The sequence below is a fragment of the Pteropus alecto genome, unplaced genomic scaffold (assembly GCF_000325575.1).
Source record: "Pteropus alecto unplaced genomic scaffold, ASM32557v1 scaffold40, whole genome shotgun sequence".
NCBI lineage: Eukaryota > Metazoa > Chordata > Mammalia > Chiroptera > Pteropodidae > Pteropus > Pteropus alecto.
The window spans coordinates 634,563-653,442 of record NW_006431919.1 but is presented as its reverse complement, the minus strand read 5'-3'; the positions used below and the strand labels follow the sequence as shown (position 1 = coordinate 653,442).

At 38.6% G+C, this 18,880-nt stretch overlaps 1 protein-coding gene across 1 annotated transcript in view; it reads right to left on the bottom strand.

The window, feature by feature from the left end:
• The window catches only part of FBXO38 (F-box protein 38), a 47,313-nt gene that overhangs the window by 5,214 nt on the left and 23,219 nt on the right, over window positions 1-18,880 (bottom strand). Inside the window, 9 exon segments of the mRNA XM_006906368.3 lie at window positions 1,179-1,345; window positions 4,237-4,339; window positions 4,549-4,649; window positions 9,827-10,027; window positions 10,030-10,320; window positions 11,811-11,990; window positions 13,633-13,752; window positions 17,256-17,466; window positions 18,308-18,450. Of these exon segments, the coding sequence (XP_006906430.1) occupies window positions 1,179-1,345; window positions 4,237-4,339; window positions 4,549-4,649; window positions 9,827-10,027; window positions 10,030-10,320; window positions 11,811-11,990; window positions 13,633-13,752; window positions 17,256-17,466; window positions 18,308-18,450 (1,517 nt within the window).

Genomic DNA, 18,880 nt, shown 5'->3' with positions numbered 1-18,880 from the left:
CACAGCTTGCCATGCTGGGAGTGAGGCTTAGCAAATTCTCCTGTCTAGCAAGTTCAGCGATTTACATTTCACTGTTATATAAATGCCCACTAAAATGGAGAACCTAGAATCAGGTTAACTGATCCCAGGAATCCACTTCTGAGTATGTTTTTCATAGGTTCAGTGACTGCATGCTAGAACTATGGATGTGTAGTACCATGCACCTGTTCAAACTGGACCACTGCCGATTCCAGCTCCTCGCCCCCTCAGAGCCTTTGTTCACATTGCTTTCTTCTCATACTCTCCTCCTACCTCTAGTTATGCAATCCCACTCTGCCATCTCAGTGGCTTTCACGTCTACCTCCTTCTCAGAAAGACAAACTTCTTGAGGGAAGGATGATGTGCTGTGTATTTTTCAGCCTCAATCCATTACAGGCACTCAACAATTTGTCAAAATGATTCTTTTGGGGCCAAGGTCAAATGCTGATTGCTAATGTTGTTTAATATTTCTTTTAAACTTTCTTTTGGCATTAAGCACAGAGTCTTACATACAATGTTTACTCTTTTTTTCCCCCAGTTTTACTGAGAAATTATTGACATACATCACTGCATAAATTTAAGGTGTATAGCATGTTGGTTTGGCATGCAAATATTGTGAAATGATTAACAGAAGAGGTTCAGCTAAAATCTCTGTTCATGTAAGTAATAAAATGTTTACTCTTAATAATGAAAATGATAATGGCAGCTATCATGATTGCTAACTACATGCCAGCAATTGTTCTATCACTTCACATGTGTTAATTTAACCATCACAACAGCTGTACTTTTCTGTCTCTTCTAATTTTACAGATGAAGAAACTAAGACACAGAAGTTAATATGCCATAGGTCAGTGAACCAGATTTTGAATCAGGCAGTCTGAAACCAGCCCATGCTCTTAACCAGACAACTTCTAATACGTGTGAAAAACGTGTTGAATAATAACTGTACTCATCATCTAACTTGCTGAAACCCCACAAAAACCTAGCAGAGAAGCACTAATGAAGACTGGCAAAGGCAGTCTAATTTGGTTAAAAGAACTCTGTACAATCTGAAGAATCATCACTATAGGTTGAGCAAATGAATAAATGCCAAGTTCAAAAAGGTTAAAGACTAAGAAAAAAATATACGTCTATCATCAGGAAGGGGCCAAGCTCGGTACCTGCTGCATTGGGCGTAGGTATATGATGCGGTTTCTCTCAGGAGGCATCCGCAGTATCTGGTCTAGTACCTGATCCATGTTCAGTTTTTTGCATTGTGCATAGTCGAATCTGTTTACGATTGGTGCATTTTCCACTTTTAAATGTTTTAGTACCCTGCACCTGGTAGCTACAAAATGAAAACAACGGTCAACTCTACAAATAATTTATGCAAAATAAAAGAGCAACACATAGCTTATCTGGAATCATCTTTGGAGGACTGGCACAACTTTTATTAGCATTAAATACTGTAGATGTAATAGACATCTTTAACAAAAGTTACATACTATCATAAAGTACAACTGACAGTTATCAAAATAATTTGAAAATGTGATTCCGTCCTGTTCAAAAGAAGGTGGTCACCCAAATGCTAAAAGGGATGTTAAAATACCTTTTCCTATCCAAGATTTTACTGGCAAAAAATCCACGTCCCACAGAATGACTTGCCTAAACACAGGTATTGTTTAGGAAGTATTTATTGAAAAGAATAAAGGATGGTAACTATTAAATTATACCATTCTATGGGTAATGGTCAAATAAACCTGGAATAATTCACATATATTATCTTATATTCACCCACAGGAAATAAGCAGAATTGATTTTAATTTCTATCATGCGTATAACGGCAGAACCTTAAAAAAAAAAATCAAAATACCCTGAAATATTTGGATACTTTGGTCTAAAGTTGTACAGTTCAACATGGTAGCCACTAGCCACTTGCAGCTACTTAAGGTTAATTTAACTAGAATGTAATAAAATTAACAATTCAGTTCCTCAAGCAATTAGCCCCAGCTCAAATGTTCAGCAGTCACATGCAGCCAGTGGTTACCACATCAAACAGTGCAGACAGACACAGACCAAACAGTTCCATCGCTGCAGAAAATTCTGGTGAAAGTGCTGGTATGAAACATGATTAAATAGTTTTCCTGTTGAACATATGAAATGCAGGTGACAAAGTAATTGTGATATATTAAACGCCGCAACAGTACACCAAGTTCAGAAAAATATCTTCTTCCTCTTTTCTTCGTAAAGACATGTTCTGTGACATCTCTGACCCAAAAAGTCTTCATCTTTCTAAGCCATCTTGCCTTGTAACTAACCTTGATGTTTTAACACTAATCAAGTCCCCTGGCTTTCAGACTCATTTTCTCCTTCTGTGACATGACAAGAGAAAGGGGAAGCTGTGATGGGGACAGGAAAGGAGGAAAGAGAGGACTACATGGTGAAAAGGATTCAATAGTTCTCTGCTACAAAACGGACACGGCTAAGGTCAATTCTAATCTCATTTAGTCATCTCTTCCACCATTAACTTAATCAGCTGGCGTCTAGGGACCACACTACTTATTCAAGGTCCTCTGTCCCAGATCATTTAGTTTAAGGGCAAAAGGCTGGGCCTGATGCCATGTGATCCATCACTAGGTCAGAGAAGATATGAGAAGAATCATTAAGAGTCGAGTGCAGACGTGAAAACCAGCCTGATTCCCAAAGAGCTCAGAGTAGAAGGAGGAATGAGAAGTCAACCAGCAAAATCCAAAGGTTGAGTTAAACCCCAGAACTCAGAGAGCAGAGCGCAGACAGAAAGCTTTTACAGTGCTGCCTGAAGCTTGTCTGCACTACCTGCTGTTACGATCTCTGAGCTTTTGAAGGGCCCCTGTTCTGTTCCAGGAGGAAACTCCAATAGGAGGAAGTCATTTATTAGATGTTTTAAGACCTCGTTGGTTGGAATGGAGTAAAGTACACTTCTTAAGGGTGAACATGGGGTCTGGGACCCCAGGTTTGGTGTTTTCTAGAATTCAGGAGAGGGTAAGTGTTTAATTCTGTTTTGTTTTGTTCTGTTATTTAATCCTTTCCTTTTAATGAATGGCTCACCCACATGTGTTTGTGTAAATATACCAATGATCCAGCCAGTCTCCTTTAAATCTCAGTTTTCTCTCTCCTTTCTGAGAGTCTCCTAATTTATGACAAAGTGTTTGGTAAGGATTTTCTTGTTTTGTTCACTATCAGTATGGCAGAAGTGCAAAGAAAAGAAAGCCCCTAAATATCTTTCTGCAATACTAATATAATAAATTTAAAATTAGCCTCTTACTAGAGATCAGACCCTCTACTGTATGTGTATATGTGTATGTACACACACACATCCACACATCAATCACTGCATTTAACCTTCACAAATGCTTTATAAGGTAAGCATAATTATGTACATTTTATAGACTGAAAAACTAATGAACACAGAGAATATATAACTTGCCCAAGGCAAGAAACGGGTCAAATCTTCATCATTTTACATGGATAGGTATTAAAAATACAATTCTGAGTGAAAATGGTAAAATAAACAAATCATCTACAGGACATACTATGTAGCTAAGATTTTAAAAGCTCACACAAAATGTTACCCTACTATTTGTTCAGGGATAGATATGTATATAAGTAAATACATGAAAGATGCACTGGAAGGACTTATGTTAAATACAAGAGTATAGGTGGTGGGAGCCGATGGGACTAGCAATGAGGGACAAATGAAACTAAGAGGAAAAGTGGGCCTTGGACTAAGAATAACATGCCATGAACTGAGGTTGTGTTTAATCACAACAAATCCAAAGCGGGTAAGCACTTTTAAGGCCCAGTCACCACTCCCTGCAAAAACATTTACACACAAACATGTCCAACATCACACAATTGGCACATGGCAGAAGCCAGGTTCAAGCTGAGGTTTACTTGACTGCAAAGCCATCCGTGTGGTGAATCTACTCTATCACGTCAGGTACAATTATCAACTGGAGGAAACTAGAGGAGAGGCTATTTAAAAAAAAAAAAAACCTAGTCTCTGCATGGTCCCTCATGAAAACTATGGAGTAATCACTTGAAAACTACAGAGCAAGGACAGAATTAGAAATAACCCGACATAATGATTCCTTCAAAAAAAAAAAAATAACATAGTAATGTTACTGAAGTATTTATGAGTCCTTAATTTTTTAAACTTGTTCACGATGCTCCTGTATGTCACGGGGCCTAAATACACACCGTGAATGAACATCATCTTGGGACAGTCCTTTAGCACCAGATCTGTGATGCCACAGTTGGTCATAGTGACTCCAACAAGATTTTTGGATTTTAATACAAGGACCTACAAGAAGAAAAAATTTTAAGTTAGATATCCCTTTCTGTATATCTTTTTTAAGCTTAAATGTTTTCACTGGCACAAGTTGAGAAGCCACTGTTACCAACTTTTTCTCTGTAGGGCAAAGACACTATATAAAGGCGGAAACTTTAGTTCCTCTACATTATTCAAGACCTTAACCAGACTGAAGGGTAAAGGAGGGCTGTTTCCTTCACCTGCACATGGTCATCCTCAATCACAGGATCACTGGTACTGGTGGACTTATCTGCTGTCCGCTTCCGCTTCATGGCATGGCGTGGCTTTGTTTTGGCAACCTCTAGAAAAAGCAAGAGGAAAACGCGAATTTTAACCTTGTTTTCTTTCCTTCAAGAGAACATTCAATTGTATGTGTATAAACTCTACCAAGGGAACTCTCATATCTACAACTTGGTTCCCAATGGAATCCAGTCAGCCTGCTATTCCCAACTGACCATTCCAACACAAGATCACCCTCCACAATCTCCATATCTACATCAGACATAATATCCTTTCTTTATTCCTAGGTCATTCCAACAATCTACCATTCTCATCTCTCGTCACTCAATCTGTCCTAAATACTATTGGTGGATTAAACTCACCAATTTCCTGCTAAACTACTTTAAATTGTCGACTACTGTTTAATAAATGCATGTTGATGCCTGATATTTGGAGCTGTGCTTTAGCCCCACCTGTTCTCAATTTTACTCCATACCATATCCTAATCATCTCCCACCGCCAATGCCTCTGAAGCCATTAATCATTCTAGCTCCTTTTGCCCTGAACACCTTCCCTGACACCACTTTTTGAAAAACTACCCATCCCCGAAAAGACCATCTCAAATGCCACCTGCTCTACCGAATCGCCTGGATCCCCAAACATTACATATGGTTCTGTAATTCCCTGTATACTTGTTTTATTTCTCCATTTAAACTAAGAGCTCCTTGAAGGCAACGACACTGTCTTATTTCATTTTTGTATCAACGTCAGCCACTAGCAATGAGCTAAAATGAACGTTTAATGAATGGCACACAGCATTCCCTGAATGAATGAATGCATAGCTGATACATAAGTGGAATAACAGCAGCAAATATTTACTGAGGGCTTACTATATATCAGGTAATTTTTCTAAGGGTTTCACTTGTATTAAACTAATTTAATCCTTATAATAGCCCTTTGAGATAGATTTATTATTCTCCTTATTTTACAAAAAAGGAAACTGAGACATGGAAAGGTAAAATAGCTTCCGAAGATGTAAGTAGTGGAACTAGGAGCAAAACTAGGCGATCTGGTGTGAGTTGCTATGCTAGAACATCTTCAATCTTGGATCTGTCAAACTCGTTAGTTAGGCCCTAACTCATTTAACTAGTACTGTTCTAAAACATTATAATTATGAAATCAAACATTGTGATTTTAAATACGAGTTCTAAATTCATCTCTAAAACTTAAGCACATATATGTTCCAAGGTAAGACACTAAGTCACTGTCCTCATTTTTGATAATCATTCTGTAGCAGAGCATATACTGAATGAAATCTGACTGACCTTCATGAATAAAATCCCACCATACTGCTCTTTCAGATACCAACACTAGATCACAACATTCCACTGGTGATTCTGTAACTTCAAACATGAAAGATTACTAAGAAAGACAGGCAAACGAGAGGCAAATATTGCAAATTCCCAAAGGCTTGGGGTCAGATAGGAACTCTGGGGATCTAGTCCAAGTGTTTTTCTACACACCACAACCTTTCCTCCACCATCTGAAATCTTTGTGAAATCTTACTATGCAAAATAATCAAAAGCAGCTGCTTTGGTTGAAGCTTTAAAGGGAACCCAGGAGTTCTACTCATCAAACTCCTTCCAAAGACCCTGAAGCCAAGCAGACCACTGGGGTTCTAGAAAAACATGAGAATTCTTGGCCTAGGCCACACAGTGAAGGCCTCCTTCCACAGTATTCCTGAAGGAACCTTATGCAAAATCTAGTTATCTTCATTGACGAGGAATCGTCTCAATTCAGCACATTTCGCATAACAGATAAAATGCACACACTTGCTATTAACAGGTCCTGGTTTCCTCTCCCCATACCGCAAAACAGAAAACAAACATCCAAAAAGCAGGTCAGTTTCCATTCTTTCCATGACAGTATTCAAATGAGAATCTTCTATTAGCATTCCCCTCTTATGACTGACCCAATTTTCAAACTTCTCATCTTGCTGGATGGCTCTCCCTTCCCCTTTTATTAGACTATGAGGTTCAAAGTTAAATTTCCTGCTCTCCACAGTGCCCAAGTTGGTGGTTTATGTTTTCTAAGTAAAGTTATAAAACTAAGTCACACTTTACATGTAGATAACCTTGAAAAACAAAGGTTTCTTAATGTGAAAGGAAAACAATTTGTCATGTTCTTATGCCTCCCTCCTTGTTTAGGGACAATTTTGTTTAGGGACAATTCTCAGTGACTTCATACGTCCCCCAACATCAACATACCTCATATGATGGTTCCTACAACTTATAAAGGTCACAATTATTCACTGAGCCCCATACCATGTAAGACACTGTGCTAGAAGCTGGGAATATAATGGCGAACAAGCAGACACTGTCCCTGCCCTCATGGAGCTCATAGTCTACTGGAAAGACAGACAGTAAAACACAGAATTACAACATAGTGTGGTTAACATTGGTGTAGAAGATGCTACAGAAATACAGAAAAGCAGACCAATCCAGTCTTGGGGGTGTCAGGAAAAGAGATTAGTATTTTTGAGAACCATATGATACAAATAAAATGCTATTCTTGGACAATCCAATGCTATTTTTGTGATATTTATCTTATAAAGTATTATACAATGAGAATAAAAAGAACAGCCCGCAGGCATATATTCCCAAAAGAGGAATTCACAAGACACATAACTATACTGGCTTCTAACGTGGTTTTAACAGTATATAAGGCCATAAATTGAAAACTAAACGAAAAACTCAAATGTTTTCTTTAAAATGATTTTAAAAAACCGCATAACATTCAATCAAGTTTGTTCCTTTATTAGGTTGGATTTTTCTCCTCAAAACTTTTAAAGTAGGATGGCCAATAGATATCAAAAACATGGTAGACTAAAAATAACAAGTTGAAAGCCACCCAAATAACTTCTTCTTTCCAAAAGAGCCCTGGATAACATTCAATCAGCACTCTGACCTTTCTCCAGAAAGACTTATTGAAAGTAAACAGACATTTATATTGTATGGAAAAAAAATTAGGAAATAATTTACCTACTATATACACATTAGCCACATACAAAGAAGTCTTCTCAAAATTGAAAAAGTAAAATTACAAGATAACAGATGTAATATACTTTAAAAAGTAAAAAGCACCACATGAATGAGATTTTTAAAAAATTCTAGGGAACTACTTAACCTAAGAAAAAGTTCAAGTCGTGAAACAGAAGAAAATGGTAAAGGGGACAGCAGAACACATGGCAAAAAAGAAATCAAAGCCCCCAATGGTTAATATAAAAGATCTATGTTAAAAACAGAACAAAACAGAGCAGAACACCCAAATGTAACAACTATAAAACCTTACCAAGAGACATAAGACATAACTGGAGACAAAATACTCTCTAAATAGGAAGACTCAGTGCTGCCAAAATGACAATAATCTTTTCGGCTGATCGATGTAATAGAATTACAAACAAAAACCAAGATTTGTTTTTAGAGTTTGCCAAAATGATTATAAAACACAACTATAAAAATAAATGATAAATGTATGACCAGCGAAGGAAATTTTGACAATGAAAGAGGACAGAACACTGGAACAGAATAGAATGCCCAGAGATAAACTTAAGTATGTCTAACATACATAATAAAAGAGCATTTCAAAATAATGGATGTTAATAAACAATAAGTTGTCAAAGTATTGAGACAACCAGGTGATAATTTGGAATAAAAAAATCAAGTTAATTCCCACAGATTAAAGAATTAAAATAAACAAATAAATGAATCAAAGAATGAAAAGTGAACAATTATCTGATGTAGGAAGGCCTTCCACAGCATAAAAATAAATAAAAATATCAAAGGTAAACACAAAGATCTGATTTTACGAATATGGGGGGGGAAAAAAAAAAAACCCTGCAGCAAAAGGTGTCATAATGTGGAGTTTCTATTTAATGAGTAGAGTTTCAATTTGGGATGATGAAAAAGCCCAGATGGATGATGGTGATGGCTGTCAATGTACTTAATGCCAACAAACTGAACACTTCACAATAGTTAAAATGGTAAATTTTAGGTTTTGTATAAAAAATGATGATAAAACATTTAAAATTCAAGCTGGGAAAAGTTATTTTCATCATATGGCAGAGCTGGTGTTCTGAAATCTTCAAATCAAACTGATATTTTAATGAATGTATGCTACTACGATTAGCATATAATTAAGCTCTCATATTTATCTTATGAAAGCTTATTTTTGTAAGTTTAACTCCATGAGATCCAATCAGATCTATTTAATACATAAAAAAGTATCCACTCTGTTCTGGGGCTGAAAATCGAGGGAGACTTGGATAAAATTAAAATATATTATTATTCACTGTAGGTAGTCATAAAGGCAGAAGAAATGACTTAAAAAGGAGGTCAGATATACAGACAGAATTATGATTAAGAAACCCAACCCAATGCTTTGACATACACATTATAAATATTAATGAAATTATATACACATATATATTTTTTAAGTACATCTACACCAAAATAATTCTCAGTAAACTACTTACTTACCTGCTTGTCTCCTGGCAAACCTAACTGGAAGCAAAACTAGACTTCAGAAAAAATTACTAAGTACTGCGGAGGCAGATGCAGGGGTGTGCCCATACGCTGTGTTCCCCCAGCCCCAGCAACTTCAAGCCCTTCTCTTTGGCTAAGGTTTAAAACTTCACTGAGAGTAAGACTTCCCTAAGTGTGGCATGGGAGCAGAGTTTATGTACTGGGACAGACATCAGAATCAAGTATTGTAATTAGGGTCAATCAATATAAAGAGTTCTATTTTTCTTAGAAATTTCTTGAGCTTTTCTGGGTTGGATATTTTACAAGCTGTTTTGCCCACCCATCCCTCCCCGCTACCACTGCTAAAAATTGGGTCAAAATCTGTATGATCACAGAACTCCAGAGGGAACTCAGTATGCCAAATTGGCTTTATGTAAGAAAACCTACGGAATGAGCTAATGCCCTCCTCAGTCCTAACCTGCAGTTGCTAGTCCTGGCAGCATTGTCATACCTGACTCAGATACCAGCGGTACATGGGACAGTCTGCTCCTGGCCCTTGTTAGGGGCCTCCGAGGGTAGTCTTCATTAGACTGCACGTCACAGCTCTCAGGCTGGGAGCTCCCCCTCCTGTCCTCACCTGTAGCCCCAGAGCCACTCCCATTAGTCCTCTCATCATGTGCTGGGCCTGAAGACCCCCCTCGTGGCAGAGTCCTAAAGGAAAAGGCGGATCTCGTACCATCCGGGCCATTCACAACACAGGCTCGGCTGGTTGAAGGACGTTCCTCATCAGAACACCTGCTAGTTCTCCTTTGGGATTCCTGGGGCCTGTGACAGCAGCATCTGGGGCAGACAGAACTCTCTGCATCTCCCTCCTCCATGGCCTCAGAGTCCTCTGACCCAGCGGGGGAGCAGACACACTGCCTGGACACATCCACTTGGAAGAGCCGCCGCTGTTCACCGTCCTTACAAAGTCAGGGCTTTGAGAAGCAGTGCTGTGTGAGCTGGAGTTTCCCACTGTGCTGGCGGTGGTGCTGCTGCAGCTGGGATAAACATCCTTGTTTTTTTTCTTTTCAGGAATATCCCTAGCTGCTTTCATATCGGCTTTGATCTGCTCACTGGTGACCTGACAGCCTTTCTCACAGCTGCTTTCCTCGAGGGGAAACTGCTTCGACTGGCCCATCTGATGGGAGTTGTACCTCTTTCGAAGTGGAGTCTTGCCTTTTCCACTTACTGCTTACAGAAAAAGAAGAATGGCCCGAGGAAAAGAAAAGGTTTCAGTACAAATTCTGGACAAAAGGCAAGAGTAAATTTGGAACAGGAAACAATGTACACTAATTTTCCTAAGGTATAATGGTGACCACATCACTCAGCTGCTTGAAAGTTCTCTATGGCTCCCTAGTGCTCACCTGGTTTCTACTCGTTAGCTCAGCTTTCAAGACTCACCATGATCTAATTCCACACTAACTTTCCATTCCTGTCCCCTCTACATACATTCTATATCCCAGCCCAATTCTTCTCTGAGTGGATCCCCGCCTTACTACCGCGGGACCTTCTCACCAATTCTTCAGCCTTAGACCTCTGTTCACTCTCTTCTGGACCCCCACCCGAGCCACAGTAATGTTACGTTCCCTGTGATAGCACATGTTTCTGACCCAACTCTTCCACCAGACTAGAGGTTCCCTAGAGAGAGATCATGACTTTCCCATCTCTCTATCCCTCGCAGCACCTAACGCCACACCCTGACACCGTGCCTGGGGCACAGTGAGTAAGACTTAAACAAATAAGGCTTTGTCTGGCTCACAGAAGGTCTAGTTTCTAGATTCAGAAACTGACTTTCTAGGAAACGTTAGGTTAATCAGCTGGTCACACTACTTCTCCTAAATTCTAGTTTCCATAAAAGCTCCCCTGAACCACAGTGTAAACATATATGGATTTCTTAAAAAGAGTAAAATAAGAATTGAGTATTTAGTCAATGGTTAGTAAATTATTCCAAGTCTAAAGAACTGAGCTTTCCATACATGAAAGTGTTACATATATATATATATATACACACACACATATATTTCAGGTTCAGTGTTAAATGCATACTGAACACTCAAACATATTAAGGAGTAGGGTACCCAAGGAAAATTGAATGGATAGTTTTAAAAAACCTCATCCTTCATTGAAAGTGGTAAGCATATGCTTCTGAGAAACATAAAGGAAGGAAAGACAAGGAAAAGGCATGAAAGTTAAGAGAATTATAGTTTCTTGGTGAGGCAAATGGCTGAAGGCTATTGACTAAATTTAAAGGGAGGCAAGGGACAATAAGAACTCCCTCAAGCACCACACTAGCCACCAACATGCACTAAACACAACTGGACAGATTATCCGCTGGGGAATGCTGTTTCCACTCAGCAGTTGTTCCTTACCTGAGGCACAGGCCTCTTGCTAATCCCTGATCCCCTGATGCCACAACTGCCTAAAGTCGTGGCATTCACAATCCTCATCTTCTCTTCCCTGAGCCCTGATTCCACAATATTTTTGTTGTGCTACACTCGCCCAGGATAGCACCACCCAGAATCCCCTCTCAACTGGACTACTGCCTTTCTGGTCTCCTGTCACATTTAGTAAGGAGAGTTAACTGCAACACAAGGTGCAGGAGGGACACATATTCTATCAAGGTCAAGTGTGTCAGTTCACATGACTCTAACAGGTCAGAGTACAAAATAATCTCTCACCTGACAATTCCCTGGACTGCGCCGACTCTCCGTTTTTTTCTTCACGCTCAGAATAACGCCGAGCATCATTCTTAGGAATCCAGACTTCCTGGAGTTCAAGACTGTCTTCCTCATCATCACTCTCTGAGTCATGAACAGTAATTGGGGTTGGTTTTACTACACGTTGAAGACCACTGGGTCCTAAAACAAAAAGCACAGACCAAACAGTTACTTTCTGCCCAAGAAAGGCTCTCTCTCAAAGTACTGGCTCCAGGGATCTGTGCTCACAGAGATGCTTTGGCTCTATGCAGCCTGCCTGACCACTCATTTCAATGGAATATAGTACCAGATGACATACCGTAAAAGCACTTAAACTGTAAAACATTATCTAAACATTAAACATGATTAATATGCCAACAAACACTGTGCATTTCTAAAAACAAATTAAAATAGATATGTGGCATCCTCCTTCAGGACCTCTACTGTTTGAAAAAGTCACATAAATCAATCTAAAATAACCAAAATAACAGTCATAGTAATTTAAAAAATAGGCAATGTTTCTAATTTTGCAAATGCACAAATGAAGGCAAAGAAATAAAGATGAATCTTAGATACACCTATGGAACTGGTAAGAATTCCCTGCATCCTTTAACTGCGTACAGGTCTATCTATAAAGATGAATCTTAGATACACCTATGGAACTGGTGAGAATTCCCTGCACCCTTTAACTGCGTGCAGATCTATCTTACTGGATGTAGTGCAGAAAAGTTTTTTTTCTTAATTTTTTTTTTTTTTTTTTTTTTGCTTCTCCAATTAGACATTAAACCTATGAAGGTGAGAAATTCTTCATAACTTTAAATAATGCCTTACGTGTAATATCTTTTTTTACGCCTAGGTCTTCCTGGGTGGTCTCCCATCCAAGTACTAACCAGGCCCGACCCTGCTTAGCTTCACAAGATCAGACGGGATCGGGCTTGTTCAGGGTGGCATGGCCATAGACGCAGAAAAGTTCTTGAAAGGCTGCATGCATGTTACAGTTTGGTTATTTATATTTACATAACAAATGTTTTATCTGCTTGGCAGTACACACTGTAAACCTTTAGCTCGCATGACCCAATTCTGGAGAGTGACTGACAGTCACTCCTTTCAAAGAAGTGTAAGTTCCAAGGAACCTTGCCTGTCTTTTTCCTGTTACAATGTATAATGCCTGACACAGTAGGCGCTCAATAATTATTTGTTGAATAAACGACTGCATCTGTAAGACATTCAAAACAAGGGTAAAGATAATTTCAATTCAAATACAAGGTAGCCTGACAACAGACCGGGACTGAGATAACTTGAGTTTTAATTCCAGCTATTTTCCTTGATCCCTGGCTGAGTGGTCTTGAGCAAAACATTCAAACTTTTAAAAAAAATATTAAGTTTCTGCATCTGTAAAACAAAGTGTTGTATTAGGTAATCTTTAAGGGCTTTGACTATAGCCTGCCAGAAGGCACTCAACAGCAGAGACCAGATCTTGGTTCATTTAGTAAATCAGGTCAGCCTGTCCACTGCTCCTCTCCTCCACCAAAATGAAGGGAGAAGACAAGCAGAACACTTAATCAGGTCACTTATAGAAAGAGGAACTATTGCTACAGTTACAAAAAATCAATAATAAGCTTTCATAATAAGATATATAAACATGTAGCAAGGAGAATATCAATATAATATAGGCCTAAATAATAAATAGCATATAATGTATCATTAGCTGTAATGTCAAAAAAAAGTCATCCTCAGTGTTTTATCTTCATTAGAGTCAGGCCCTAGCTTTCAGAACCATGAACGTGGGAAGTCACATGATTACCTGCTTGTTCCTCGTCAACATCCACAGGAATAACTGCCTGACTATGTGCTGGAGTCTCATGTCCACTCTCAGCCACCACCTCTCCATCTTCCTGCACCATGTCTTCCATCTCATTCAATGCTTAAATAAAAATAAAAACAGTTGAAGTCAAACCAAGAGAAGTCTAAAAAAACCACAATGGCAGGCAAAACTGGCATCCCTGAGAAAGCAACAGTGCCATGATTATTAGGCGCACTCTGGAGGAAGAGCATATAATTATGCTTCCTAGCAATATTAATAAGGAGTGTCCAATCATCCTATAGAAGAAATCACAGATGAGAAAGGATCGCTTGCTGGAGAAAGTCCATCACTGTATGATGAAAGCAAGGAAAAAGGCACACGAATGAGAAAATACCGTGTTCACTTCCAAAGAAGTTACCGAGGACGGCTGTAGGGGGCGACTGTCTCCGTCGACGCTATTTGTTTGAAGGTAGTGAAAGCCAACTACTGGAAGACCTTACAATCATACATGAGTTAGTTTTGTAGTATCTGCCAGCTAAACCAGAATGTACTGAACAGGTAAGCTCAAACTGTATGTTTCTTTTCCTACTCTCTAGAGGCTATGGTATTGTTTTTGGCTGGTGTGTGGCAAGGATTATTAAAAAATACACCACGCACATTTTTAGTATTTTAATATCACTCAGATGTTTTATTTGCATCGAAGTCTTCACTACAGTTTTCAGTGCCAATCACTGAGTGGGAATGTGGTTTTACTTATATTTTTCCAGAGGATAAGGACAGTGAACAATTTCAGACCGATAAGCTTTAATCAGTTTACTATATGTACTAAAGCTTCTATCAGTTTATTATTCTAAAGATAAAATGGTCACTTTTCTAGAAGGACCCTAAATGAAATAATTCCTGGCTTTGCCAGCTTTTTATAAGATTAAATCCAAATCCCTCAAGTCAGTATTCAAGGCACTCGATCCAGCTGCCCCTCACAACCTAAGCCTGTGAGCCTGGCAGCAGTGAGAGTCAAGACAACAGCAGTACTACCCTATGCACTTATAGCTCAGCCACCCTGTTCACCCTGTATCCTCAGTGCCTAAGGATGCTCAGTAACTACTGCTGAGAAATCAACCAAGCAACCATTTGAGTGAACTGAAAAAAAAAAAAAAACCAAAAGAAAAAAGATCCAGTTCCTGAAAGAACTAAAGACTCTTCTAAAGGAGACAAGCCAAGTTAATGTAAGCTGATAAAGTTAAACACAACAGGGCAATAAAAAGTGGGTAGCTCTACTTCATTCTGGAGTTGCCCAGAACGAAGCAGAGGGCCATTCATGATACGTTTTAAAAATCTACATTCAGGAAAGTCAACATGTCAGTAACAATTTCAAACTAATTTTAACGATACTGTTAAATCTGCAACTAAAGAGTGGAAACATCAATGTTAGTCATTTCAACTAGCACTAATTCTCACTGAACCTTTTTATTCTGAATCCCTGTACTACTCTTTTTTTCCTTTTTTTTTGCTCTTCTGTTTTTTTGTTTTTGTATATATCTCTTTGAATTCTATTTCTGGTTTTGATCAGAAGTCACATAGCCTTTCTCCAGTTCCTTATTTTTTATTTAAAAGACTCAAGTTGGTATGTATATAATAATAAATACAAATAACATACTGCCAACTTGGAGAGACCAGTAGAATCTAATGTTTTATGCCAATCTTCATTTCTCTACAAATGCTGCCACTATCTTTAGTGTTCTTAGTCTTCCTCTTGTTGAAGCTTTGTAATTCTTTGATCTTGGCATTTATGTAGCTCATTCCTTTGCTTCTCAGCCTTGAACTGCATTTGTAGATATCATATTTGACAATATTGTACCTCAAGTATTTGGTCTGCACGTAAGTCTCTCATAAACTGAAACCTTAAGTTTCAAATGTTAGATATGAGTTCCGCTATCCTCTCTTAAATCAAACACAGTGTTGTTGCACATTTGGTCCCTGCTGCATCAATATATGATTTCACAATGGAAGGCATTCCCCAATCTATACTGAGAAGCCTATGGCCATGTAACTTTCTGATAGCGTCTACGATCTGTCCAGTTCATCAACTCCAACCACAACTGGATTCATAGGATTTGAAAGTTCTGTACTGTGGCTGCTTTAAGTTTCCCACGGACAGTCTGCATTTTCTGAAGTCCAGATCCGTACGGTGCCAGTGATGAATATGATGGCACTTGGGAACAAAACAAGGCAAAGAAGTAATATGTGACTTCACTCCCCATCCTTCACCCCTAGCACCCCCTGGCTCTGTACTTTTATATTTTTGTATTTTGGAGTGAGAGTATCAGGGGAGAGATTTAGCCACAGGTTTGAAATGCTTAAGAGTAATTATGTGAAAATAAAAAGTATGAAGCTAGATATAATTGCAATATTTCAAAAAGTAGAAAGATCAAGGCTGGAAATTAAGGTTTCAAATTCATTAGCATACAGTTGCTACTGAAGCCATGAGACTGATGATTTCATCTAGAGAAAATGTTTAGAGAGATCAAAAACAAACATAATAGAGGAGGTGGTGCAAGCAAAGGAAACTGAGGCAGCATGTCCAATAGATAGGAGGAAAACTAGTAAAATGGTTTCAGAGATGCCAAGAGTAGGAAATATCTCAGGAAGGTAGAAGTGAGCAATGACAAATGCTGCCGAGATATCAAATAAGATGAATGTGGAGAAATGAACACTAGCTCTTTAAGAGTCACTGATGACTCTGCCACGAACCAAAATGCAGAGAACGTGTGAGGTGAAAGTGAAGACAATGTCTATTAATAACTCTTAGATTCGGACCTGCACACTCAGGAGTGATCCTAAAGGAAGTCATGCTCTGTACACAGTACACTTTCATTACAGAAGCAGTTACAAACATCAGGGCTCCCTACCTCCCATGAGTTACTGTGTCCAAATGAAGGGGGAAGAGATTTCCATTCCAGTTCTTAAGGGTCAACTGGGAAAGTGGAAAATCTGGTAAGAAAACAATCTCATTCTGTCCTCACTCATCAACAGAAGGGCAGATGAAGCCTAAAAACACATGAGTTGGCATGCAGCAGATGTTCACGAACTGGATGGATGGATGATTACATAAACAAAATCCAATAGGTCTTTACTATTTATTAGTTCATGTACTTAATTTGCTGGTGGTTGTGAAGACTAAATAATGAAAAGTAAAATGTGAAAGATGCTCAAGAGAACGCCTATCATGTGACTGGTATTCCTTTTTTCAGTCTGAGAACATCCAAAAATGGTGTCTACATTCAAGTTCAATGTACTGATCTATTGGTCGGGGAGATGTTAAAAAGATGCTCCTTTGCCCAAATCCTGAAAGTTAAATCTCAGTTAAACCAGGCCTCTAAGGCTCATTGTACTCTAATTCCCACAGTATCTACGAGTCCCTTATAGAATCTATGGACAAGAGGTATTACAAAGTTAGCTTTGAAACAAGCGATCAAATTTCATCCATCCCCTTGCCTTGTCAACTAGAATCCCAAAGTGTAAAGCAACAAAATTAGATAGGGGGAGACGGGAACAGAGTCAGAGAAATATGATCGGAAGTAAAAAACCATTTCCATCTGGAGCTCACAAAAGGTCTGGGTTACCGTCGGCTGCAAACTGCTGCTCTCCTGGTTGTAGATCTTGCCGGAAATCGTTCTCCTCATCTGAGTCATCTGGATGATGATGATTGTTGTCATGGATGTTGGCATTATTCTGGGCATTATTATCATTGTCATTGTTGGAGTTCTGGTTGCTTACAAGGGCCGAGGACACCCCGATTCCTGTGCCTGCACTCAGGCCAACTCGAGCACAGCCCTAAGGTAAAACGAAACCATACGTGTATTAATACCCCTTCGTTTCATCTCTACATAAGCATTATTTATATAGTATTTATTTATTAAATGCTTTTACATATGCATATGGGACTTCATTTAAGGCTTACAACATTTCAAGCAAGATAAATTATTATTCTTGATTAACAGAAGGTGAGATGCACGATAGGACGAGATCTGCCCAACAGCACACGACCCGGAAGTAGTGCAGCTGGGTTCTGACACCCAGTATTCTGACCTCAAGTCCCGAGCTTTCCCCACTATACTACACTGCTTCAGCAGTGGGAATGTAACCATTAAGAACTGACAAGACAGAATATAATTAGTTGAAACACTGACAGTATGAATTTTATATGGTAAGCACTTTTCAAATAACATTTTGTACAACCAGGAAACCTCGGATTTCCCAGAATATACAACTGAATAGCAGCGAAGTAAAACGTTTCCAAAATAAATTCCTAATTCTTATTTACATTTCGGGTTCCTGATTAGAGATTCAATCTCCCAACTAATTATTCTGAGTGATAATTTCTCTTAGCTCAATTTCCACCTTTGCTCTTAACTTACCTTCAGTCTATAGAACTGACAGAGACAGCTTTCCACTTACTTTTTCCTTTCCCTTCTTTGTAAATCCCTTAGTACTTACTTGCAAAAACAAGAGGCCATATATTATTATAACCTATTTATGACTTCACTGAGGCTGGCAGTAAAAAGTGCAATTACAACACTATAAAGGCATATTATTAGAAAGAAAAAATATCATGTAGGTTGTTTTGTTTTCTTAAATATCAAAATAAATAAATACTCTCTCAAATATGATTTACTTTGGGTGGTTCACGAAACATCTGGTCCAGTGAAATAAACTCCAGGCTGGGCAACAATTCAACAAACTGGCCAAAGGAGTCCAGCTTCAAAGCATGACACCGCACTAAGTTGATATCAACCAATCGAGTCCATCTTGAGTGGTCTGTTGATGAAATGGCCAGAGAGAATTTAAGTAACACTTTCTTCAGTACTGATGAATTTCGCTACTGGTCACACAAAGACTTTTAAATTGTTTAAGTAACTTTTCACTAATGATCTCTAAAACTTGATGACTATGATGTTTCCTTACCAAATTTCATTGTGAGAACTGGATAGCTTGGGAATCATTAACTCGAAACCAAGGCAACCTTGATTTAAATGTGACCAACACAACAACCTACATACCTATTCAACAGGACACTAGTGCATTCATTTAATATTACGTTATGCAGCTATTAAAAGAATGCAGAACTGAATATGCTTGCTAATATGGAAAGCTCTCCAAAATATTCCTAATACAAAAGACAAGCTACAGGACAGTGTATACATAGCAGGATCCTTTTGTATATAAAAATCATTTCTTAAATGGTATA